At 37.5% G+C, this 26,612-nt stretch overlaps 1 protein-coding gene across 4 annotated transcripts in view; it reads right to left on the reverse strand.

The window, feature by feature from the left end:
* The window catches only part of ANO5 (anoctamin 5), an 86,706-nt gene that overhangs the window by 24,535 nt on the left and 35,559 nt on the right, over positions 1 to 26,612 (reverse strand). For 2 of the 4 annotated variants that reach the window (XM_061406201.1, XM_061406199.1), the window contains 5 exons: positions 23,067 to 23,180; positions 17,906 to 18,021; positions 11,488 to 11,622; positions 10,195 to 10,300; positions 10,037 to 10,097 (listed from right to left, as the gene is read on the reverse strand). In XM_061406201.1, coding sequence (XP_061262185.1) covers positions 10,037 to 10,097; positions 10,195 to 10,300; positions 11,488 to 11,622; positions 17,906 to 18,021; positions 23,067 to 23,180 — 532 coding nt within the window. Of the gene's footprint in view, positions 1 to 10,036; positions 10,098 to 10,194; positions 10,304 to 11,487; positions 11,623 to 17,905; positions 18,022 to 23,066; positions 23,181 to 26,612 lie in introns of all 4 variants that reach the window. The other 2 variants (XM_061406200.1, XM_061406198.1) reach the window with 1 other exon arrangement.

The following is a 26,612-nucleotide window of genomic DNA, read 5'->3' on the forward strand; positions in this document are numbered from 1 at the left end:
TTGAAATAATATTTGAATGTGACATTTTACTATCACCTTGATTTTGTTTACATGTGTTTTACTGAAATCATTCAAGCAACAGTACCACTTTCTCAGGTTTAGGGAAATTTAAGAAAGATATAAGAGCCATTTCACAGCACAATATCTTTCTTTGTGCCTCTCCTCTGTCTACACCTGTTGGTCTGTCTCTCTCTGTATATGAAAGTGAAGTCGCTCAGTCGTGTCCGACTCTTTGCGACCCTATGGACTGTAGGTCACCAGGCTCCTCTGTCCATGGAATTTTCCAGGCAAGTGTACTGGACTGGATTGCCATTTCCTTCTCCAGGGGATCTTCTTGACCCAGTGATCGAACCCGGGTCTCCGGCAATGCAGGCAGACACTTTACTGTCTGAGCTACCAGGGAAGCACCTGGTATATAATGTATATATTATACATATATACTATATATGTATATATCTATATTATATATACTATATACTATATATGTATATACTATATGTACATATACTACATACTATATATGTATAATATATAGTATTATATATAGTATAATATACAATATATATAGTTTTTTAAATAAACTATCACTTAAAGAATAATATATTTACAGAAAAGCACACACACATGATCAGCACCCCCAGAAACTCTCCCTTAGCACCCTAAGGCATAGATGTAACTGGTAAAACACACACAAACACAGCAGTTTCTTTAACCATTTGTCTATCAATGGACATTTAGGCTCTTTCCACTCCACACCTTGGTTAATGTATTAATAGAGAGTGTTGCAGTGAATATAGGAATGCTAACATCTCTTTGAGATCCTGATTTCAATTATTTTGGGTAAATACCCAGAACTGGGATTGCTGCATCACATGGCAGTTCTACTTTTAATTTTCCACACTGTTTTCCAGTTGTACCATTTAGCACTCCCATCCATAGTATATAGGACTTCATTATAATTCTCAACATCTCATTAACATGCCTTTTTTTTTATTTTGGTAACAGTCATCCTGACAGGTATGATATACCATCTCATTGTGGTTTGATTTGCATTTCCCTGAGAACTAGACATTAAGTTTTTTTTTTTTTTTCCTTCATGTTATCTGTTGGCCATTTGTATAACTTCTTTGGAGAAATGCCTATCCAAGTTCTTTGTCCATTTTTAAATCAGGTTATTCTTTTTTTTTCTTTCTTACTATTAAGCTATAAGAGTTCCTACCATTGAGCTACAAGAGTTCCTCATATATATTAGAGATTAACCCCCTATCAGAAACATGGTTTGCAAATATTTTCTGCCTTTCCCTGGGTTGCCTTTGAAATTTGTTGATTGTTATCTCTGCTGTTCAGAAGTGTTTTAGTTTGATGTACTCTGGCTTATTTTGTTTGTTTCTGTTGCCTGGACTTTGGTGTCATCTGCGTGAAATCGTTTCCAAGTCCAATGTGATAAAGATTTTCCTTATGTTTTCTTCTAGGAGTTTTACACTTTCAGGTCTTACGTTTAAGTCTAATCCATTTTGAATTGACTTTTGTGGTGGTATAAGATGTGAATGAGGGGCTTTCCAGGTGGTGTTAGTGGTAAAGAACCTGCCTGCCAATGCAGAAGATGTAAGCAACATGGGTTCAGTGCCTGGGTCAGGAAGATCCACTGGAGGAGGTCATGGCACCTGCTCCAGTATTCTTGCCTGGAGAATCCCATGGACAGAGGAGCCTGGCGGGCTACAGTCCATGGGGTCACAAAGAGTCTGACATGACTGAAGTGACTTGGCACGCACGCACACAAAACGCAAATGAAAAATGTTGTCTGTCACATCAGTAAACAAAGCACATTTCTGCCGTCAAGCCACCATAACCATCCAGATGATAAGCCTTGAGCAAACTCAGAATAGGAAAGAACAGAATACTGACTACTATAGAGTTAAGAAGTGAACCGAAGCAATGAGTGTGCATGCACAACTCAGTTGTCTGACTCTTTGCCACCCCATGGACTGTATGTAGCCCACCAGGGTCCTCTGTCCATGGAATTTTCCAGGTAAGAATACTGGAGTATGTTGCCATTTCCTTCTCCAGTGGATCTCCCCAACCCAGAAATCGAACCCACTTCTCTTATTTTTTTCTGCATTGGTAGGTGGGTTCTTTACCAGCTGAGTCACCAGACAAGAGAGCCAAGGTGCATGTCAAAGGAATGATTTCAGTGAATCCAAACTCTTGCATCTTCCTATATATAGAAAAGTACTAAATTCACTAATTTGATATATATTGCTTTCTTTAATTAACAGTAATCTTGGCTATTATAAACAGTGCTGCGATGAACATTGGGGTACATGTGTCTCTTTCCCTTCTGGTTTCCTCAGCATGTATGCCCAGCAGTGGGGTTGCTGGATCATAAGGCAGTTCTATTTCCAGTTTTTTAAGGAATCTCCACACTGTTCTCCATAGTGGCTGAACTAGTTTGCATTCCCACCAACAGTGTAAGAGGGTTCCCTTTTCTCCACACCCTCTCCAGCATTTATTATTTGTAGACTTTTGGATCGCAGCCATTCTGACTGGTGTGAAATGGTACCTCATAGTGGTTTTGATTTGCATTTCTCTGATAATGAATGATGTTGAGCATCTTTTCATGTGTTTGTTAGCCATCTGTATGTCTTCTTTGGAGAAATGTCTATTTAGTTCTTTGGCCCATTTTTTGATTGGGTCGTTTATTTTTCTGGAGTTGAGCTGTAGGAGTTGCTTGTATATTTTTGAGATTAGTTGTTTGTCCATTGCTTCATTTGCTATTATTTCTCCCATTCTGAAGGCTGTCTTTTCACCTTGCTAATAGTTTCCTTTGATGTGCAGAAGCTTTTAAGGTTAATTAGGAAAAGAGACACTGATGTATAGAACAGTCTTATGGACTCTGTGGGAGAGGGAGAGGGTGGGAAGATTTGGGAGAATGGCAATGAAACATGTAAAATATCATGTAGGAAACGAGATGCCAGTCCAGGTCCGATGCACGATGCTGGATGCTTGGGGCTGGTGCACTGGGACGGCCCAGAGGGATGGTATGGGGAGGGAGGAGGGAGGAGGGTTCAGGATGGGGAACACATGTATACCTGTGGCGGATTCATTTTGATATTTGGCAAAACTAATACAATTATGTAAAGTTTAAAAATAAAATAAAATTAGAAAAAACAAAACAACAACAACAACAACAAAAAACCCCAGTAATCTATTGATGTACCGACTACCTGGTCTTTCTTGCAAAACTCCTTTTCACCTGGTTCCTCCCTTATCTCTTTGGAGCAGTCCCTCAGAGCTATCTGAGAGTCTGCCTCCCAGGCTTGAAGTCCTCAGAAAGTCTGCTAAATGAAAAATAATTCTCAACTTTTAGGTTGTGAATTTTTTTCAGCTGACAAAGATGAGGATCTAATGTCATTCTTTTGCATGTCAATATCCTGTTTTCCCAGCACCACTGGAAGACTATACTTTCTTCATTTTGCTTTCTTGGAAATCCTGTTGAAAATTAGTTAACCATATACAAAGGGCTTTATTTCTGAACTCCATTCTGTTTCATTGGTCTGTATGTCCATCTTTATGTCAGTACCATACGGTTTTGACTGCTGTAGCAAACAAACAGTTTCTAACTGGTTTTCTGCCCAGAGCTAAATGCAGAAGCAGCAGACACAAACACCCATCTTCCAATATTTCCTTGAAAGAGATTAACTTGCAAACTTTAAAAGCTGATGCCTTAGGGTCCAACTTCTAAACAGCCTGCATCCAGGTGCTGACTAAGATCTTCCCATTTGGGACCCTGATGGGTCTTGTCACAGCCCCAAAGACTGGGAGCCACTGAGAACGAAGGAGGCAGCTTGGCCAATCACAGGCCCCACTTTTAAGGCTAGGAGAGGTAGTTATTTTACGTAATGCACAGAAATCAACACAAAGAGGCAAGCTAAATGAAAAAAACAGAGGAAGAGGTTCCAAGAAAAAGAACAAGACAAACAAACTTCAAAAAAAGACTTTAATGAAATGAAGACAAGTGATTTACTTGACAAAGAGTTCGAAATAAGGGTCATAAACATGCTTACTGAGGTACAGAGGACAATGCATGAATAAAGTGAGACTGTGAACAGAGACAGAAAATATAAGAAAGTAATAAAGAGAAATCAAGAGTATTATCAAGAGCATTAAACAGAGCTGAAGAACACAAGACTTTTATGGCAAAACTCAACAGGAGTGTTTGGCAGCTTACTAGATCAAACTGAGAAAGAATCAGCCAACTCCAAGAAAAGGAAGTAGAAGTCATCCAGTCAGAGGAGCAAAAATGAATTAAATAAAAATGGAAAATGATTTTTAAAAAGTGAAGTTAGCTTAAAGGATTTATGGGACAATGTCAGGCAGATAAGCATTTGCATTAGAGGAGGTCCCAGAAAGAGAAGAGCGAGAGAGAGAACATATTCAAATAATGGGTAAAAACTTCTCTTAACATAGGGGGAAAAAACCAAATATCAGATCTAGGAAACCCACTGAGTTCCAAAAAAAGATGGAAACAAAGAGAAACACACTGAGACACATTATAATTAAAACGTCACAAGTTAAAGACAAAGAGAGAATTTTATAAGCAGGAAGAGAAAACCAAGTTATGTACAAGGCAACACTTACAAGACTTTTAGCAGGCCAGAAGGGAGCAGCACATAGTTGAAATACTGGGAAAAAACAAAACAAAACCTGAGGATCGAGAATACTCTACCTAGAAAGTTTTCCAGACAAGTAAAAGTGGAAAGTTTATCACGACTAGAGTGGCTTTTGAAGAAATGTTAAAGGGACCTCTTTAAACTAAAATGAAAACGTATGAAAGTATAAATGTCACTGGTAAAGGTAGATATCCAGTTAAATTTAAAATACTCTAATGTTATAATGGTGGTGGATAAATCACTTGGAAATCTATTATGAAGGTTAAAAAGCAAAAGTAGTAAAAAATAACTCTACAACAAAATTGTGTAACTATAATAATTGGTTATATACAATATAATAATTGGTAAAGGATACACTAAGAAGATGTAAACTGCAACATCAAAACATAAAACAGGACAGAAAGTAAAATTATAGAGCTTTATATGTATTTAAAATTAATTTGTCTTAGCTTGCAATAGAATGATATAATTACAAGATGTTTTACCCCTTTGTAATCACACAGCAAAAACCCATAAAAGACATGCAAAAGATAAAGGAATCTGAGCATAACATTACAGACAATTATCACACCCCCAAAGAAGGAGGCAACAGAGGAAGAAAGGAACAAAGCAATTACAAAACAATTAACAAAACTGTTGCTGCAGAACTCAACTCCACCATTCTCCAGTTGTTTGGCATTTGAAGCAAACTGGAAAGGTGAAAAAGTTCTATAAGTGGGTGCCTCATGAGCTGACCACAAATCAAAAAAATTGCCATTTTGAAGTGTCATCTTCTCTTGTCCTATGCAACAATAATGAACCATTTCTCGATCAGATGGTGACATGTGAAAAAAAGTGAATTTTGTACAATTCAGTGACTGGTCTGAGAAGAAGTGCCAAAGCATTTCCCGAAGCCAAGCCTGCACCAAAAAAAAGGTCACGGTCACTGTTTGGTGGTCTGCTGCCCATCTGATCCACTACAGCTTTCTGAATCCCAGAGAAACCATTGTATCTGAGAATTATGCTCAGCACATCGATGAGACGCACCAAAAACTACACTTGCAGCCAGTATTGGTCAACAGAAAAAGGCCAATTCTTCTCTATGACAATGCTTGACTGAATGTGACACAATTAACACTTCAAAAGTTGAACACATAGGGCTATGAAGTCTCATCTGCCATATTCACCTGACCTCTTGCCAACCGACTACCACTTCTTCAAGCATCTCAACAACTTTTTGCAGGCAAAATGCTTCCATAACCAGCAGGCAGTAGAAAATGCTTTCCAAGAGTTCATCAAAATCTGAAGCATGAATTTTTACACTACAGGAATAAACAGTCTTATTTCTTGTTGGCAAAATGTGTTGATTGTAATGGTTCCTATTTGATTAATAAAGATGTGTTTGAACCTAGTTATAATGATTTAAAATTCACTGTCCAAAATTGCCATTACTTTTTCACTAAATTACTTTTACTGTTAAGCTAAAAGGACTTAACAGGCACTTACAGTGCATTCCATCCAACAGTAGCAGGATAAATATTCTTCTAAGAAGGCAATGGCACCCCACTCCAATACTCTTGCCTGGAAAATCCCATGGACGGAGGAGCCTGGTGGGCTGCAGTCCATGGGGTCGCTAAGAGCCGGACACAACTGAGCGACTTCACTTTCACTTTTCACTTTCATGCATTGGAGAAGGAAATGGCAACCCACTCCAGTGTTCTTGCCTGGAGAATCCCAGGGACGGGGGAGCCTGGTGGGCTGCCATCTATGTCGGACACGACTGAAGCAACTTAGCCGCAAGTGCACATGGAATGTTCTCCAGAAAAGGTCATATATTGCCATCACAAAACAAGTCAATAAATTTCAAAAGTTTGAAATAATATCAAGTATCTTTTCTGACCATAATGGTTTAAAACTAGAATTATATGAAAAATAAAAACTGGAAAATTCACAAATATATGGAGAATAAAGGGCATGCTACTGAACAAACAATGGGCCTTAGGAAAATGAAAAGAGAAATCAACAAATATCTTGAGACAAATTAAACTAGACATACAATATACAAAAACTTATGGGATACACCAGAGGCAGTTCTAGGAGAGAAGTTCAGAGGCATAAATGTCTTCATTAAGAAACAAGAAAAAGCTAAAATAAACAAGCCGACTTTAGACCTTAAGGAACTAGAAAAAGAAGAACAAGCAAAGGTAGTTGAAGTAAGGAAATAACAAAGACCACTAGAGTGTAAATAAACAAAATAGGGACAAAAGACAACAGAAAAGATCAATAAAAAGATAAATAAAATAAAAACCTTTAGCCATAATTACCAAGAAAAAAGAAAGATAAGGTTCAAATAAATAAAATTAGAAATTAAATAGGGGACATGCCCCTGAGGCAGTTGGTGATGCCTCACCGGCTTGACGGACATGAGCCTGAGCAAGCTCCGGGAGTTGGTGACAGACAGGGAAGCCTGGCGTCCTGCAGTTCATGGGGTCTCAAAGAGTCAGACAAGACTGAGCGACTGAACTGAACTGATGCACCTGGTATGACAGAAATACTAAGGATCGTAACAGACTACTATGAACAATTATATGGCAACAAAGTGGATATCCTAGAAGAAATGGATAAAGTCCTAGAAACATACAACCTACTGAAACCGAATCATGAACAAACAGAAAATATTAAGGATATCAAATCAGTAATTAAAAACTTCCCCACAAATGGAAGTCCAGGCCTCAAAGCTTTAATGGTGAATTCTATAATATAGGTAAAGAAGAAATAATCCTTCTCAAATTCTTCCAGAATCTAGAAGGGGAAAGAAACCTTCCAAACTCATTTTATGAGGCATCATTACCCTTACACCAAAGTCAAACAAAGACAATACAAGTAAAGAAAATTACACTTGATGAATGTAGATACAAAGAACCTTAACAAAACAGTAGCAAATCAAATTCAGCAATATATTAAAAGAATCATACACCATGATCAAATAAGATTTATTCCAGGGATATAAGGATAGTTCAGTACCCATAAATCGATCAACAGGGTATATCATATTAACAAAATAAATGATTTTGAAAAAAACCCATCTCAACAAATGAAGAAACAGAATTTAACAGAATTCAACATCCATTATGATAAAAACTCTCAAAATATGGGTATAAATACAATCTATTTCAATATAAGGCTATACATGACAGGTCCACAGTTACCATCATAGTCAATGGTGAAAAGCTGAAAACTTCCTTTATCATCAAGGATAAGACAAAAACTCCCATTCGTGCCACTTCTATTCAACTGAGCACTGGAAGTCTAGCCAGAGCAATTACTCAAGAAAAACAAACAAACACATAAATTAGAAAGAAAAAAGGAAAGAAGTAAAACTGTCTCTATTTTCATATAACATTAAGTTACAAAAAAATCCTAGTGTCTCCACCAAAAAACTGTTAGAATAAATAAATTTAGCCATGTTCCAGGAAATAAATAAATATATTAAAAACAGTTGTGTTTCTATACACTACTATCAGAAAGAGGAATTAAGAAAACAATCCCATTTGTAATAACATCAAAAAGAACATAATAGCCAGGGAGAAATGTAACCAAGGAAGTGAAAGATATGTACACTATATAATATAAGACATTGATGAAAGAAATTGAAGATAGAAACAAATGGAAAGATAGTCCATGCTCATAGATTGGAGGAATTAATATAAAAATGTCCATACTGCCCAAGTGATCTCCAGATTTAATGCAATACCTACCAAAATTCCAATGCTATTTTTAACAGAAATAGAGAATACAATGCTAAAATTTGTATAGGGCCACAAAAGACTTCAAATGGACAAAGCAATCTTGAGAAAGAACAAAGCTCTAGGCATCATATTCCTGATCTCAATATTACAAAGCTAATCAAAATAGTATGGTACAATTGGCATGTCATAAAAAGAAACACACAGACCTAGAGAACACAATCAAGAGCTCAAAAATAATTCCATGTATTATGGTCAATTAATATTTGACATAGGGCCCAAGAATATTCAATGAGGAAAGAATAGTTTCTTCTATAAATGGTTTTGGGAAAATTGGATATTTGTTTGCAGGACAAAACTGAAGAAAAGGGAACCATTGTGCAGGAACATAAATTGGCATACAGCCATTATGGAAAACAGTATGAACGTGACTTAAACATTAAAAATATAACTATAATGTGATGAAGCAATTCCACTGTTAGGCATATATCCAAAGAAAACAAAATCAGTATCGTGAAGCTGTCTTCACCCCCACATTCACCGCAGCTGCTGGGTGTTCCACGTATGGTTGCTCGTCTGTTTGTTATGACATGTAAGGTCAATGTTGGTGTACAAGTTCTCTCAGTGGAAAGAATTGAAAAGTATTACATATGTTGTAATTTGTATATATATCTGTCATGCATTTCTGATTCTAAAAGAATGACAGAGGCAGGATCTGTCTGGCACATGATGAAGAGATGTCCACTCACTAACTTAACCAAAGGAGGGTGGAGAATTGTGGGGGAGACCTCACTGTCCCATTTTCTCTTTGAGTCTGCACTTTTCTCTTCAGACAAGCAGTCAAGCAGAAGTGACAGAAACCCATAACCCTCTCTGAGACACACACGCCCTCACAAATGTAGGTGTCCTTTTGACTGAATCAAGTTACCCTGCTCCTTTGGCCAGTTTTTAAATGCACATACTTGTGCTTTGTTAAAGACTGTTTGTTAAACTGGGGAGAAAAAAGTCTACCTTTCCAGAGTCCCCCAATGTCTTAGAAGTCTTTAGGCCTCTTCTTGACAAGTTACTCTTACAGAAAATACTTTACTCACTGACAATGGGAGAAACTTCATGACACTTCTACTTCCCATGGGATACAAAGGAGAAGAGATACTGGGATTATTTCCAAAATTAAGGGGAATTCCACTTTATATGGGAGCTTTTAACCAAATAGAATTTGACACAGGGAACTTAAATTCAAATGTTGATATATGAGCCCTCAGAAATTTTTGAGTCTTGTTCAAGTTTGTGTCCATGACTCAATATCCTCCAGCCACCAAATACTTAACATTTATTCTCCTGAATTAAGCAATTATTGAGCTTATTTTTACACAGTGCTAAGAGAGAATGTGATCTGAATACATACGAAGTTTCAAAAATTAAAGTGTTTTTCAGAGAAATGAGTAGATGATTAATAGGGACCTTTCTGGACCAAGGACTAACAACCATGGATGTAGACTCCATTAAGGTAGTGATGCTAGCAGAGACATAAATATGTAAAATTACTTTTGGTTTATAAGGTATGCCAACTGTATATGTTATATGAATAGCCATGTAACACATAACACAGAGAAAGCTGTTTTTATGTAACTATTTACTTACCCCAAATTCCCATGAAAATGGCAAAGAACACTGTTGACTCGTTGTCAAATAAATGGGAGATCTGCAAAACAACAATATCAGAAAGACTACTTAGTATCAAATGCAATACAAAAGGAAGTAAACTGCAAGTCTTCAAGCATACCACAATACAGACATACCTTTGAAGCCAAACAGGTTGAATTTAGTCTCCAATAGTCACACAGTTCATCACAGAGTGGGCACATGATAATCTGACCCCCAATCTTAGGATCACAGATCTCAGAGCTGCTGAGGGAAGAGCAAAGTTGTTTGGTTTTATTTTTTGTTTTGTTTTGTTTTGGCCACGCCTTGTGGCATTTGTTGCTTAGTTGCTAAGTGTTCAACTCATTTGCGACTTCATGGACTGTAGCCTGCCAGGTTTCTCTGTCCATGGGATTTCCCAGGGAAGAACACTGGAGTGGGTTGCCATTTCCTTCTCCATGCCTCATGGCATAAAGAATCTTAGTTCCTCAACCAGGACAGAAACCATGTCTTGTATAGTGGTAGTGCACAGTCCTAACCACTGGACTGCCGGGGAATTCCCAAGAGCAATGCTATTTTAAAAGATGTGTTTGGTATCCACACATTTGTTTTCAAGGGGGAAAGGGGTATGCATGTGTGCGAAGTCACCTGAGTTGCTTCCAACTCGATGCGACCCCATGGACTTTAGCCTGACAGGCTCCTCTGTCCATGGGGATTCTCCAGGCAAGAATACTAGAGTGGGTTGCATGCTCTCCTCCAGGGCATCTTCCTACAGCGTCTCCTAAGGCTCCTGCATTGCAGGTGGATTCTTTACTGCTGTGCTACTGGGGAAGCCCTGAAAAGTGGGGGTGGGAGGAATTGGGAGGTTGGAATGACTCATAGACACTATTGATACTATGTATAAAATAGACAACAGATAAGAACATACTATATAGCACAAGGAACTCTACTTAACACACTGTGGTATCCTAACTAGAAGGGAAATCCAAAAGGGAGGGGGTATATGTAAATATACATATGGCTGATTCATTTTGTGATGCAGTAGAAGCTAGCACAACATTGCAAACTAACTACACTGCAATAAACATTAATTAATAATAAATAAATAGATAAATAAAACATTCCAAGCAAAAAAAAAAAAAAGTGATGTGTTTGGGTGCAAGTACAAAGCTATTCTTGTTGAAACATCTTTATACAATTTTTCACATATGGGACCAGGGCAATATAGCAGCAATTTTTGTAGATCAAATCATGCTTAAGGAACAGAATCTTTAGAGCCCATTCTTAAACAGACTTTCCATAAAGTATCAAGTGAGAGGTAGCTGTTGTGTTTGGGTCTTTTTCAGAAATATCAATTACCTGCTGTAATAAAAAACACTCTGACACAAATTTCAGAAAAATACAATCTTGGTTAACATAAGATTCTGTTTGGGCAGCTCAGGTGCACTTACCTGCCTGAGGTCTTAGGAATCGTCAATAAACCATAAATAAAACAAGCTAAGCCAATCACAGCTGCAAAAAACAGCATTTCTGTGTAAAATCCGAGAAAGACAAAATAGATGCCAATTTTTTCTCCATAATAATCCCTGTGAAAGAAGGTAAAAATAAAATCAGAGGCTGCAAGAATAATGCACTTCAGAGAGTCTTAGTTTTCCATTCAGACACATTTGTATTCTAGCTTTGGCCCCATTGCCTTCTAGCCCTGTAATTTTGATAAAGTTACTAAATGTTCTAAACTTTAGTTTCCACATCAGAAAACGCAGGATGATGCTTATCTATAGACTTGGTGTGAGGCTTGAAAGAGACAACACATATAAATAAGAAGCCAACTGAGTGGAAGTTAAGATTTATTTTTAAATAATCAGGTTATTTGAAAAACTTTGCAATTTTAAAGAGAGTTCAAATGTTTTGAAATAAAGTACAGAACATGCTTCTAGCAATTAACAAATCAAAATCACATTCACAATAACTGCCAAGACTTCTGCTTTATCTCTAAGATTGAAGAAAATACTCGGACTACAATGGACGAGGGTAGTTTTACGTATGAACTTTTATCTTCCTCTAAATCTGGACCTCTGATGGATCGTACACAACAGTAAGATGGGGTACAAACCAAGGGATAAAAAATGAGTATGCAATAACATTCCAAAGAATATACGGGCTCAGCTTTTGCTTTACGAGTTAAAAAATGACAGCATTAGTTAGCACAAATGTTCAAATTTTATAATCAAGTTGTTATCTTTTTTCTGCTATTGTTTTTTAAACTAACTCTTCCCTTAAGGAATCTCTCAAAGACCCAGAGAACAAGGTTTTTTCTGCCTCAGAAAACTAGACTTCTTTAAAAAAAAATTTTAAAAACACAAAACAGGTTAATCTTTCCCCTTATTCATATAGAGTTCAGCTCACCAAACATGTGAAGTCTTTCCACAGCTTCCTAGTCAGAGAAATGTAATTCTACTTGGACACTAATAGCATGGTATACATAAATCTATTATACCATTTATGATTAACTTGTAATTTCCACACTCAAAAAACCACAAATCTAAACATAAAGGGTTTAACTTTTACATAATACAAACTTAACATAAACTTAATTTCCCAATGAGAAGCTTTTAAAATATTTTTCTCACTCAATATTAATTTTATTGAACCTCCCATCCTTCAGTTTTCAAAATTTCTCATCTTTTCTAACAAAAAAGGGATCTTTCTGCTTGTACCACCTTCTATTCTTCTCAGTGATAATAAACATTTTTACATGGTTGTTTTTCCTTGTTCTGCTTTTCAAATTACTATAAACCTGAAATTAAACTATGATTCCATTGTATTCCCTTGTTAATTTACTTACAACTTCCTTAGGTTCACTCACAGAAGATGAGTAAACTTGCTTTTTCTCCCTTTTTTTTTTTTGCTGAAGAATATAGCAATTTTATGATACTGCATAACATCAAAATAAAAAGAATAAAAATATCTGAATATCAGTTTATGAGTTCCCTAGTAATTTTCTGGTTAGGTGCATAGTAGTAAGATTGATCTTTTACCTTAAAATTACTGATTCTATAATTTGAATATGTATAATATATAATTTATAACAGCAACAAAAATATAAACTACTGAGGATTAAACTTAAGAAGGTTTTATAACTCTACAATACCCTTGAAAAAACCCAAAGTAGGCTTAAACAAAGACACATCTTTCCCTTGACTAGAATGTCTCAAGATGAGACTACCAGCCTACCTAAGTTAATTTATAAACTTAATGTAATTTCCATAAAAATACCAACCATCTTTTTTAGTAACAAGACAGACAAGTTGAGATTCAAGTTTATATGGAAGGATAAACTTGTAGAATGTACAAAGAAACACTGACTATGACGAGTTATTAGCCCAACTAGATATTAAAATACACTAGAGCTAAACCATTACAATTAAAACAGCCTTCAAATCACTTCACTATACACTTGAAACTAACACAACATACAGCAAATCAACCATAATATAAAATAAAAATTAAATTAAAAAAAACAGCCTGCTACTGGTGCATGGATAGTTAGCAAGATCAACCGAATAGACAGAACATCCAGAAATCAGCTAGAGTACATAAAGAAGTCTAGCACATGGTAAAGGGTTTCCCAGGTGGCACAGTGATAAAGAACCCGCCTGCCAGTGCAGGAGATGCAGGAGACACAGGGTCGATCCCTGGGTTGGGAAGATCCCCTGGAGGAGTAAATGACAACCTACTCCAGTATTTTTGCTTGGAGAAGGCCATGGACAGAGGAACCTGGCAGGCTACAGTCCATGGGGTTGCAAGGAGTCAGACACCACTGAGTGACTAAGCATGTGTGATACAGGTGGTACCACAAATCATTGAGGCAATGATAAACGTTTTGATAATATTAATATTTTGGGGACAAGCAGATAAAAGTAGATCTATCCTTTGAATAGAAAGTGCATATTTAACTCTATAAGAAACCGTCAAAATTATTGTTTCAAAGCTGCTATACCATTTTGTATCACCATCACCAACCTTTGAGATTTCAAGTTGTCCCACATCCCTAACAGCCCTTATTGATGCCAATCTTTTCAATGTTAGCTATTCTAGTGGGTGTGCAGTGGTATTTCAATGCCATTTTAATTTTTATACCCTTAGTGAATAAAGATAGTATACATCTCTGGAGAGTTCCTTGGACTGCAAGATCAAACCAGTCAGTCTAAAGGAAATCAACCCTGAGTATTCACTGGAAGGACGGTTGCTGAAGCACCAATACTTTGGCCACCTGATGCAATGAGCCGACTCATTGGAAAAGACCCTAATACTGGGGAAAACTGAAGGCAAAAGGAGAAGGGGGCGGCAGAGGATGAGATGGTGAGATAGCTTGACCGACTCAATGGACATGAACTGTAGCAAACTGCAGAAGATCGTGGAGGACAGAGAAGCCTGGAGCGCTGCAGTCATGGGGTTGCAGAGAGTCAGAACTTAGCAACAACATCTTTTGACATACTTACTGGCAATCCATAAACATATTTCTTTGCTGAGAAATCCTTTATAATCTTTTTTTCCATTTTATTCTTATCATTGAGTCATAAAAGTTCCTTAAATATTTTGGATAAAAGTCCTTTACTGATATGTGTGTTGTGCAAGCATTTTCTCCAGCCTATGGTTTGCTCTTTATTTCTGTAACAGTGTTTTTTAAAGAGCATACAATCTAATATTTGAAATTAAATTTATGTTTTTAAAACTGTGCTTTTTGCATTTTATCTGAAAAGTCCATGCCTAACTCCAGACCACAGTTTTCTCCTATATGTTCTAGAAGTTTTGTAATTGTAGTCCTTATAATTAGTTCTCTTATCTATTTCAAGTTAGTTTAAATTTTTATACAGGAAAGAGTCAAGATTCATGTTTTTCATGTAGATAGCCACTTGTTTTAGTATCATATTTTGAAAGGACTATGCTTCCCCCAATGAACAACAGGCACTTTTATTGAAAATCTATCTCTCTCTCTCTCTATATATATATATATATGGATCTATTTCAGGACTCTCCTTTTATTAAATATTTTTCTTTGGAAATAATTTCAAATATAGAGGTAAAGTTGTAAGAATAATTCAAATAATACCTATGTACCCTTTAATTCTTTTATTATAAGTAAAATATTGTTCCATTGCATTTTTTTTAAATTTAATTTTATTTTTTAAACTTTACAAATTGTATTAGTTTTGCCAAATATCAAAATGAATCTGCCACAGGTATACATGTGTTCCCCATCCTGAACCCTCCTCCCTCCTCCCTCCCCATACCATCCCTCTGGGTCGTCCCAGTGCACTAGCCCCAAGCATCCAGTATCATGCATCGAACCTGGACTGGCAACTCGTTTCATACATGATATTATACATGTTTCAATGCCATTGCATTTTATCTCACTTCATATATTGCCCCATATATATGTGCCCCATATATATATGAACTTCCCTACAGCTCAGATGGTAAAGAATCTTCCTGCAAGGCAGGAGACCAGGGTTTGATCCCTGGGTCAGGAATCAAATGGAGAAGAAAATGGCAATTCACTCTAGTATTTTTGCCTGGAGAATGCCATGGACAGAGGAGCCTGGCAGGCTACAGTCCATGGGGTCACAAAGAGTCGGACACGACTAAGTAACTAACGCACGTGTGTGTGTGTGTGTGTGTGTGTATACACACTGTCCATGGGGATTCTCCAGGCAAGAATACTAGAGTGGGTTGCCATGCCCTACTCCAGGGAATCTTCTCAACCCAGGGATCAAACCCAGGTTTTCCACATTGCAGGTGGATTCTTTACCGTCTGAGTCACCAGGTAAGCCTAAGAGTACTAGAGTGGGTAGCTGTATGTATGTATATATTTGAGTTACTTACAAATAAGTTGTTTGAATATGTACTTCATGGTCCTTTACCTTAAATACTTCATTGTCTATTAGTAAGAATAAGGATACTGTCCTACATAATCACTGAGAAGCAACCTTAAGGATAATAAATGCTTTCTGCAATTCCTTTCTCTGTGATAACATGGTGTCTTCTTTCCTGTCTTTTTGATTTACCTGGTTAAAAACTTCACACCTACTCATTAATTCTTTATATAAATTTTGTTAAAATTTTAACTTTATTTTAAAGATTATTACTGAAATGGAAAAGCAGTACAATTTGCTATAAATGAAAAGCTATAATATGATGAAAAACTTTAAAAATTTATTAAATTTAAGTTAGATATTGCTATCTGATGAAATATCTGAGCTTCCGCTTTGTTCTAAAAGAAAATCAGAAAGTGCTAACAAGGTACTGATCTGAGATGTAATGTGTTTGTCTATATCAAAGGTTATAAGTATAAACCTTTGGGGAATATTTATAGCAGAAATATCTGTAGACAGCTAAGTACTCTCAATATATTTTCAGCAATGTAAAATATGTAAGCCTCATTCTGATAACCTTGCTGATTTGAAAGTATACTATGGAAACACTCTCTGAGGGCACAATGTCTGCAAAGGTTCTTAACAGCACTGACTGTAACAGTGAAATTTTTGAAACAGCCTAATCTTTTTCAAAAGAAAAATAGATAAAAGAGTTATGCAAAACTTATAATATGGTACTCTGTGTTCTGCTAAAAAGCAGAAGCTAGATCTGGGTGCATTCACAGGGAAGTATATGAACAATATATTATTTAGTGATAAAATAAAATCTTAGCAAAAAAGTAAGTAAAGATTCCCTTGCTCCAGGAAAAAAAAAATTGTGTATGTATTTTGTTATGCATGCACATAAAAATAAAGCTGAATGACTATCACCAAATCAAGCATAGTTACTTTGGTGGAGTTTAGGGAGGTAGAATTTCACTTAAAACTTTGCACACATCCTTATTGCTTAGAATTTTTTCAGATACATGTGCTACTTTTATAACGTAAAAAATTAAATGACTACTAATCAGAACAACTAAAATATCCATCCAATGAAGAGTTCATATAATGATTTATAGAAACCGTTGTTTATATGCTAGCTGTCTTTTATTTATTCTTAAAAATTTCCCTTCTTATTTGCCTTTAATGAGACTGCTGGAATAACATTTTAGTTGACCTGCATATACACATCCAAATCGGTCTTATAAAAAAGAGGCTGTGATGCTATGCAAGCAGAGCAGTTAAAACATAAACCATTGAGTAAAAATACAGCAATCAGGGGTTCTGTCATCTGATTGTTTCTTTACTGAAACCATAGCGGGAGTCTCCTAACACCCCGTATGTATGTAGCATTGTATGGTTCAAAGCAAGAACCTGCAACCAGACTCTTCTTGCACAGCGAATAAAACTAGGAATTGAAATAATAGAACAACTGCCTTCACAGCTGAGATCGATATATACAAACTATATACAACTTTTCTGTTATCTTCTAAATTCCTGGACCCAGAGAAAAACAAACACAAAATAAATATATTAAACACTAAGCGCTAACCCCATTCTAGAAAAAATATATATATCATTTAATTATCAAATAACCCCAAAGGGAAAGTACTATTGTGATTCCTATTTTACAGGTGAGTCTCCTAGAGGTTAAATAACTTGAACATGTTTATATGTTTCTAAGAGAAAGAACTTGGATTTGAACCTAATCTACCTAAATACTAAGGCCTAACCTCTGAACCATGGAGCTATCTCTGCATAGTGGTTAAGACCATTTTCATTCACAACAGCATTTTTCTCACAAATGAATGACTAAATGATAGTTTAGATACAAAACTGGGCAGATAGGAAATACAGTGGGTGAAAAGAGTAAAATGAATGGAATGTAATGCCATTGTGAATAAAAAGGACATAATCAAGTTTTAATCAGTTTGATTTTGTGTAAGAAACTTACCTAATCAAATTAAAAGGCTGCTCCTTGTAAAAATAAGAAAACCGAGCCCAGTTCCGGTAGAGTATGTTCCTTTGATTGACAGGATTAGGAGGTTCTGATGCCTTCCAATATTGACCCTACAGTAGGCAAGAAGAAATTACTGAACAGCAAAACAAAAGACACAGGATAATGAAGGAGCACTGCTTTTATAAGAAGGCGAGTGGATGAGGCAAATGTTCTTTTTCATTTTTCAATTTGGATTTTCATATTCCATCGATGTAAATTACTGTACCATTTAGTATATTATGGGCTCCCCTGATAGTTCAGTTGGAAAGAATCTGCCTACAATGCGGGAGACCTGGCTTTGATCTCTGGGTTGGGAAGATCCCCTGGAGAAGGGAAAGGCTACCCACTCCAGTATTCTGGCCTGGAGAATTCCATGGAAGGTACAGTCCATGGGATCGCAAAGAATCGGACACGACTGAGCGACTTTCACTTTCACTTTAGTGTATTATGGAGTGTAGTATATTTGCTACACTCTGTAACAAATGAAAATAACAGTGCTCTATTTATTAAATTCTCACACCTGGTTATCTAAAACCACAAGTGGAAGCCTGAGACTGGTTTAACTCAAGCTGCTCCTTTGATGTGGAATGCTCCTTTCATTCCTACTCAAGTTCCAATAGTCATAGCTCAGGGATTCCTACAACTATAACTGGCTGGGACTTTGAAAATAGGCTGACTGTTTGAAAATAGGCTGACTTTTTAATTTTATTGATGAAAAAAACAACCTCAAGCAAAGTTAAGTGAATGATCCAAAGTCACTGGCTATTACTGACACCCATTTCCCCAAAAAACTTAATTAAAATATATAAAACAGACTTTTAGCACTTCTCAGTTGAGTTTAGTCGCTCAGTTGTATCAGACTCTTTGGGAACCCATGGACTGCAGCACGCCAGGCTTCCCTGTCCATCACCATCTCCCAGAGCTTGCTCAAACTCATGTCCATTGAGTTGGTGATGCCATCCAACCATCTCATCCTCTGCCATCCCCTTCTCCTCCTGCCTTCAATCTTTCCCAGCATCAGGGTCTTTTCCAATGAGTCAGTTCTTCGCATAAGAACATACTGAAGCATACTGGAGAACATAAGCATACTGGAGCTTCAGTTTCACCATCAGTCCCTCCAATGAGTATTCAGGACTCATTTAGTTTAGGACTGACTGGTTTGATCTCTGTGCAGTCCAAGGGACTCTCAAGAGTCTTCTCCAGCACCACAGTCCAAAAGCATCAATTCTTCAGCTCTCAGCATTCTTTATGGTTCAACTCCCACATCCATACATGACTACTGGAAAAACCATAGCTTTGACTAGACAGACCTTTGTTGGCAATATAATGTCTGTACTTTTTAATATTCTGTCTAGGTTGGTCATAGCTTTTCTTTCAAGGAGCAAGTATCTTTGAATTTCACGGCTGCAATCACCATCTGCAGTGATTTTGGAGCCCAAGGAAATAGTCTGTCACTGTTTCTACTGTTTCGCCATCTATTTGCCAAGAAGTGATGGGACTGGATGCCATTATCTTAGTTTTTTGAATGTTTAGTTTTAGCCAGCTTTTGCATTCTCCTCTTTTCCTTTCATCATGAGGCTCTTTAGTTTCTCTCCTCTTTCTGCCATAACAGTGGTGTCATTTGCATATCTGAGATTATTGATATTTCTCCCAGCAATCTTGATTCCAGCTTGTGCTTCATCCAGCCTGGGATTGCACATGATGTACTCTGCGTATAAGTTAAATAATCATGGTGACAATACAGCTTTGATGTATATCTTTCCCAATTTGGAACCAGTCTGCTGCTGCATGTCTGGTTCTGTTGCTTCTTGACCTGCATACAGATTTCTCAGGAGGCAGGCAAGGTGGTCTGGTATTCCCATCTCTTTAGGAATTTTCCACAGTTTGTTGTGATCCACACAGTCAAAGGCACTTCAGAGCCTCAATATTATTTCATGCATAAGTTCCTCCCCCATTTTTAGGTACCAAGTAGCCTTAATACTGTTGGGGTTTATTTGCTAAGTTGTGCAACCCCATGGACTGTAGCCTGCCCGGCTCTTCTCCCCTGGGATTTCTCAGGCAAGGATACTGGAGTAGGTTGCCATTTCCTTCTCCAGGGGAACTTTCTGACCAAGGGACTGAACCCATGTCTCCTGCATTGGCAGGTGGGTTATCTACCACTGACCACTAGGTAAGCTCCAAGTAGCCTTATTTATATAAAGTTAATTAGGTTTTAGCAGAGCTTTGTCTAGGGCTTCTCAGATGGTGCAGTGGTGAAGAATCTGCCATCCAGTGCAGAAGATGCAGGAGATGCTTGATCCCTGTGTTGGGAAGATTTCCTGGAGTAGGAAAAGGCAACCCACTCTAGTATTCTTGCCTGAAAAATTCCAAGGACGGAGGAGCCTGGTGGGCTACAGTCCCTGGGGTTGCAGAGAGTAGAACCTGACTGAGCGACTGAGTACGCATGCAGAACACTATCTATATATATTTGTTCAATATTGTTTCTTTAACCGTTTGCCTAGAAAAGCAAAGTGTTGAAGACAACATGGAGCAAACACCTAATTTAAAATTAAACACATATGAAAAATCTCTGTATGATAAGGTATAAAATTTTATATCATCCAGATTCCAACTTTCATCTCCTGTAGCTAGTCCTACTGAATCTTGAGAAACGACAAAGAAAAAAGTAGCCTATTTGGATATCTTTAAAAAAAAAAAAAGAGTTTCTTTAAAGCACATAAGGGAAAAGTCTAGTACCTAAACCTGTATTGAGGAGAGAATAAAGAAAAAGAGGTAAAAATTAACAGTAAATGATAGCTCTCTCTAGCAACAGCCTAGCAAGACTGATTTTCTAGTGAGCATGGAGGACTCTACAAGAAGGTTAGATGTATGGATTAAAATTGCTGGTTACTGAAGACAGTCTGGTAGTTAGAAAAGAATCAATGCCCTGAAAACAAACAATCCTCAAAATCTTTAAGGGAAAAAAAAAAAAGCGACTTCCTGGTGGCACAGTGGATAAGGATCTGCCTGCCAAAGAAGGGGACAGCCCTTTGATCCGTGGTCCTGGAAGATTCCACATGTCATGGAGCAACTAGGCCCACATGGCACAACTCCTGAGCCCGTGTGCAGCAACTACTGAAGCCCGTGTGCTACAGCGCCCACAAGCCACAGCCACCGAGCCTATGTGCAGCAACTACTGAAGCCCGTGTGCTATGGCGCCCATGAGCCACAGCCACCGAGCCTGTGTGCAGCAACTACTGAAGCCCGTGTGCTATGGCGCCCATGAGCCACAGCCACCGAGCCTGTGTGCAGCAACTACTGAAGCCTGCGTGCCCAAGAGCCCGCACTCTGCAGCTACTGACCCCACGTGTTGCAGCTACTGCAGCCTGGGCGCCTCGAGCCTCTGCTCTGAAACAAGAGAAGCTACCGCAATGAGAAGCCTGCACACCGCAACAAAGGGTAGCTAGCCAAGGGTAGCCCCCGCTTGCCACAACCAGAGAAAGCCTGTTTGCAGCAAGAATGACCCAGCGCAACCACAAATAAATATAGATAATATTTTTTTAAAAGATGAAAGTCAATGAAACTCTGGTTTTTCTGCTTGCTAGGAACTGAAAAGATTTTTTAAAATCTTCAAAAAAAAAAGAATGAACCCATTGGTGGAGAAAGACATACAAAGACTGCATTGCAAAGTGTTTATTAAACTGCTATAGATCTCTCTACTTGATCAAATGTCTTGGCATTGTTTGAAATACATAATCCCCTAGAAGTTCTTGGGCCCAGTGGAAAAAAAAAAGTGTGTGTGTGTGTGTGGGGGGGGGGGGCATGGGGGGAGTTTCTCTAACACAAGTTAAATTTACCTCAATTGATACTTGTATTGCGAATTGCCACTCATTGTGGAGAATTCCTCTATACCCTTGTAGCTAACACAGGAAAGATAATCAACTAACCAATGTTAAACAGACTTAGAGTCAACAGCTAACACTTGAATAAATATTGACAGGATAGCTGAAAAGAGAGAGGTTGCCTGTTGGGCTTTTGGAAACCATGAGAGCAACATAATTTTCAAAAACATGGGCAATGATTCAGATGCCCCTTATTTAAACAGAAATACCTAATTCTTCTATATTCTAAAGGTATGTGTTTCTCAAAAAGAGATCATCATCAAAAAGCCTTTATAAGTGTGGAAGAGTTAAACAAGAACAAAGGAAAGCAAAGCTCCAGGAAATGATCCTAAGTAGTTCACATGAATTTAGCCAAATAATGCCTGCTGATAACAGGTGATGAAATTTAAACACTAAATATCCAAAAGGAAAGATTTCTCTCAGATAGCCCCAGAAACTAGGCTGTCTTGGTTGACAAGTCAAGCTGTAAGTTTGGTTGAATGGATGCATGATATAAATGTCACTTCTTTATTGAACTCAACATGATCTGCCAGGCCCAAGGAATCCTTCTGCACAATCTCAGTTATTTAAATCTTTCCTATGGACTGAAGTCTTTAGCTTGTTTTACATTTGTATTAATGCTTTACTTCCCAGAAATTCCTAGCCTGTGAGCCTGGATTCATGGCGTGTTCCAATAATACCTAACGGAATGCTCTGCAAAGATGCATGCTCTGTTGCTCAGTCATGTCTGTCTCTTTGCAACTCCATGAACTGTAGCCCACCAGACTCCTCTGTCCATGGAATTTTTTACATATAACTAAAACCAATTGTATATTTGATGCATGAATACAAGAATGCATACAATTTAAGTCCTTTACAACTTCAAAACTTTACAAGTAAGAAAAGATTTGATGAATCTGAATACAAATTTTCAAAAGCTATGTTCTAAAATATTCTTTTACTAATAATATAACTTCCATTTTCAATATGGGTTCTAAAGAAAACTCGTGCAAATGTAAAGATGTTTTAATAAATTTCCATTGAAACCTCAATGTAGAGAGGTTTTAACTATGTGTTTCAGCATAGTTCTCGGCTTGGACCTAGGGAATGCAAGGGATTTTCCCCAACATAAGTGAGATTAAGCAACCTGTCATGAAAGAGGAAACAAATGGAAGATTCTGTCTCCCAACAAGTAAGTCTCTGAATGCGGGAAAGCAAAAACAGGCTCAGTATTTCTAAACCAAGCATATACTTACATCATGGAGTGGAAAGGCAGATGAGTAAGTGTGAGAATTTAGCAGTCTTTCAATGCCAAACCTTTTCTTCCCGTCTTCCATGCCAAAAGGACACCGTGAGAGAATATAATAAACCTATGAGGTAAGCATAGATACACCTTTCAGAAACTTATGCTTTCCACATTTTTCAAAATCACCGTTTAACAATGTCTACTTTTTCTCAGGAGAAGGGCATGGCAGCCCACTCTAGTATTCTTGCCTGGAGAATCCCCACGGACAAAGGAGCCTGGTAGGCTACAGTCCATCGGGTTGCAAGAGTCAGACATGACTGAGCGACTAAACACACACACACACACACACACACACTTTTTCTCAATGCAGATACAGGCTCTGGTAATGGAAGGAATCTTCCCCTTGCTGTTTGGGGGAAGATGCAGAAGGTAGGATTGTGTAGTTACAGGTACTTCACCTCCTGGGTATGAGAGCTCCTTATTCCCTCAGGGAGAGGGAGAATGGCTTATAACTTATTTTTTCTTCTCACGTCCCAAGCTCCTCTGGGAGTACTTTGTACCAGAATTGATACTATAATTGGGGTTTTAAGTTGGAGTCTAATATCACTGCTCCTAACAGTTGAGTTAGGGTAATAGGGAGTAGAATTGACACTTGGCCAAGTTGTCTTGAATGCTTTCTAATTCATTACTCTGATGTTTTATACAGGGCCTTTTCCTAATATTAACATAAGATGATGAATTTATTAACTCAAGAAGATCATACCTCTCTATATAACTACTATGGGATCATTTATATATTTTTATCAGTCTTATCCTTTATAAAACTCTATATTTTCCTTGGGCTGTGTTCTTGTATATTTGTCAATTCAATCTCATCTGTTTTTTGTCTTTCAGAAACTTTTCAAAAGTTTTTTGAACTTTTGAACTTGAACAATCAGCTTTTCTGATTTTGGGCTTTTTTGCACTGTATAGATCTATTTCTCTTCTCCTCACCTTTTAAACATTTTATTATCGAAGGAATTGCTGATTACAATCTTGAATCTTTATCTAATCTGGTTATTCATTTTAAGGGCTGTTTAATACTTATGTCTGGTAAATAAATGATAATTTATGTGAGGTAGTTTTAATTTTATAAATAATGTGATAAATATTAGCTATTTTACATACTTTGGATTATTTCCCAAGGAAAGATTCACCAAAAAGAACTCCATATTGGGGAGCTAACAGAGTGCAATACTTTATTCTTCCAGATATTAAGACTTATAATAAAGCTATGTTAATAAATACAGCATGACATTGTCAAATAAAAACAAATTTAGACTTAGGAAAGACTTTGAAGGATTATAGGGAGAGGATGAGGCAGACTACTGCAAGAGAGATATGGGAACCTGGAGAAGTAAGCCAGGTTCACGAAGTGTCTTTCTTTGTGTTAAGGAAGGGCTAGTCTACATGCCAACGTTGGCTCAGGTTATGGGTACATCAAAGTTTAGGGACTTTAGGGGAAGAAAGAAGTCCAATTGAAGTTTGGTTAATTCACCTGGCAAGTACTTTGTTTCACGGGATTGATGAGGATAAATAGTTCAGGTAACAATTTATGAAACAGAAGAGGAGTGTGGAAGGCCTGTGTTTAAACTTTATTATCATAAAGTAATAACAAAAGGGAAAACTGTAAGGGTAAGTATAGATCTGAGAGTATAGATCTCAGCCACAATAAAGAATTCAATTTTGCCATCCGCTATAACACTGATGAACCTGAAGGGTAATACGCTAAGTGAAATAAGTCAGAGAAAGACAAATATGTAGAATATGATATGTAGAATCTAAAAAAAATAAAATGAAATGAATAAATATAACAAAAGAGAAACATTCAGAGAGAACAAACTAGTGGTCATCAGAAGGGAGAAGGATGTGGGAGGTGTGAGATAAGGAGAAGAAATAGGAGATACAAACTATTATATGCAAAATAAATAGGATACATGGATATATTATAGAGCACAGGGAATATAACCAGTATTTTATCATTTAAATGGAATATAACCAGCAAAACTACTGAATCACTATGTTGTACAAAAAACAGTGTCTAGGATATAGTAAGTGCTATTTAAATATTAGTGCTATTTAAATATCAGACTAGATCTGATAGATAGAGTGCCTGATGAACTATGGCTGAGGTTCGTGACATTGTACAGGAGATAGGGATCAAGACCATCCCCATGGAAAAGAAATGCAAAAAAGAAAAATGGCCATCGAGGGAGGCCTTACAAATAGCTGTGAAAAGAAGACAAGCGAAAAGCCAAGGAGAAAAGGAAAGATATAAGCATCTGAATGCATAGTTTCAAAGAATAGCAAGGAGAGATAAGAAAGCCTTTCTTAGCAATTAATGCAAAGAAATAGAGGAAAACAACAGAATGGGACAGGCTAGAGATGTCTTCAAGAAAATCAGAGATACCAAGGGAACATTTCATGCAAAGATGGGCTCGATAAAGGACAGAAATGGTACGGACCTAACAGAAGAAGAAGATATTATGAAGAGGTGGCAAGAATGCACAGAAGAACTGTTCAAAAAACATCTTCATGACCAAGATAATCACGATGGTGTGATCACACACCTAGAGCCAGACATCCTGGAATGTGAAGTCAAGTGGGCCTTAGAAAGCATCACTACGAACAAGAACAAAGCTAGTGGAGGTGATGGAATTCCAGCTGAGCTATTTCAAATCCTGGAAGATGATGCTGTGAAAGTGCCGCACTCAATATGCCAGCAAATTTGGAAAACTCAGCAGTGGCCACAGGACTGGAAAAGGTCAGTTTTCATTCCAATCCTAAAGAAAGGCAATGCCAAAGAATGCTCAAACTACCGCACAATTGCACTCATCTCACACGCTAGTAAAGTAATGCTCAAAATTCTCCAAGCCAGGCTTCAGCAATACGTGAACTGTGACCTTCCAGTTGTTCAAGCTGGTTTAGAAAAGGCAGAGGAACCAGAGATCAAATTGCCAACATCCACTGGATCATCGAAAAAGCAAGAGAGCTCCAGAAAAACATCTATTTCTGCTTTATTGACTATGCCAAAGCCTTTGACTGTGTGGATCACAATAAACTGTGGGAAATTCTGAAAGAGATGGGAATACCAGACCACCTGACCGGCCTCTTAAGAAACCTATATGCAGGTCAGGAAGCAACAGTTAGAACTGGACATGGAACAACAGACTGGTTCCAAATAGGAAAAGGAGTACATCAAGGCTGTATATTGTCAGCCTGCTTATTTAACTTATATGCAGAGTACATCATGAGAAACACTGGGCTCGAAGAAACACAAGCTGGAATCAAGATTGCTGGGAGAAATATCAGTAACCTCAGATATGCCTATGACACCACCCTTATGCCAGAAAGTGAAGAGGAACTAAAAAGCCTCTTGATGAAAGTGAAAGAGGAGAGACAAAATGTTGGCTTAAAGCTCAACATTCAGAAAACTAAGATCATGGCATGTGGTCCCATCATTTCATGGCAGATAGATGGGGAAACAGTGGAAACAGTGTCAGACTTTATTTTCCTG

The sequence above is a fragment of the Bos javanicus genome, chromosome 29, assembly GCF_032452875.1.
Source record: "Bos javanicus breed banteng chromosome 29, ARS-OSU_banteng_1.0, whole genome shotgun sequence".
NCBI lineage: Eukaryota > Metazoa > Chordata > Mammalia > Artiodactyla > Bovidae > Bos > Bos javanicus.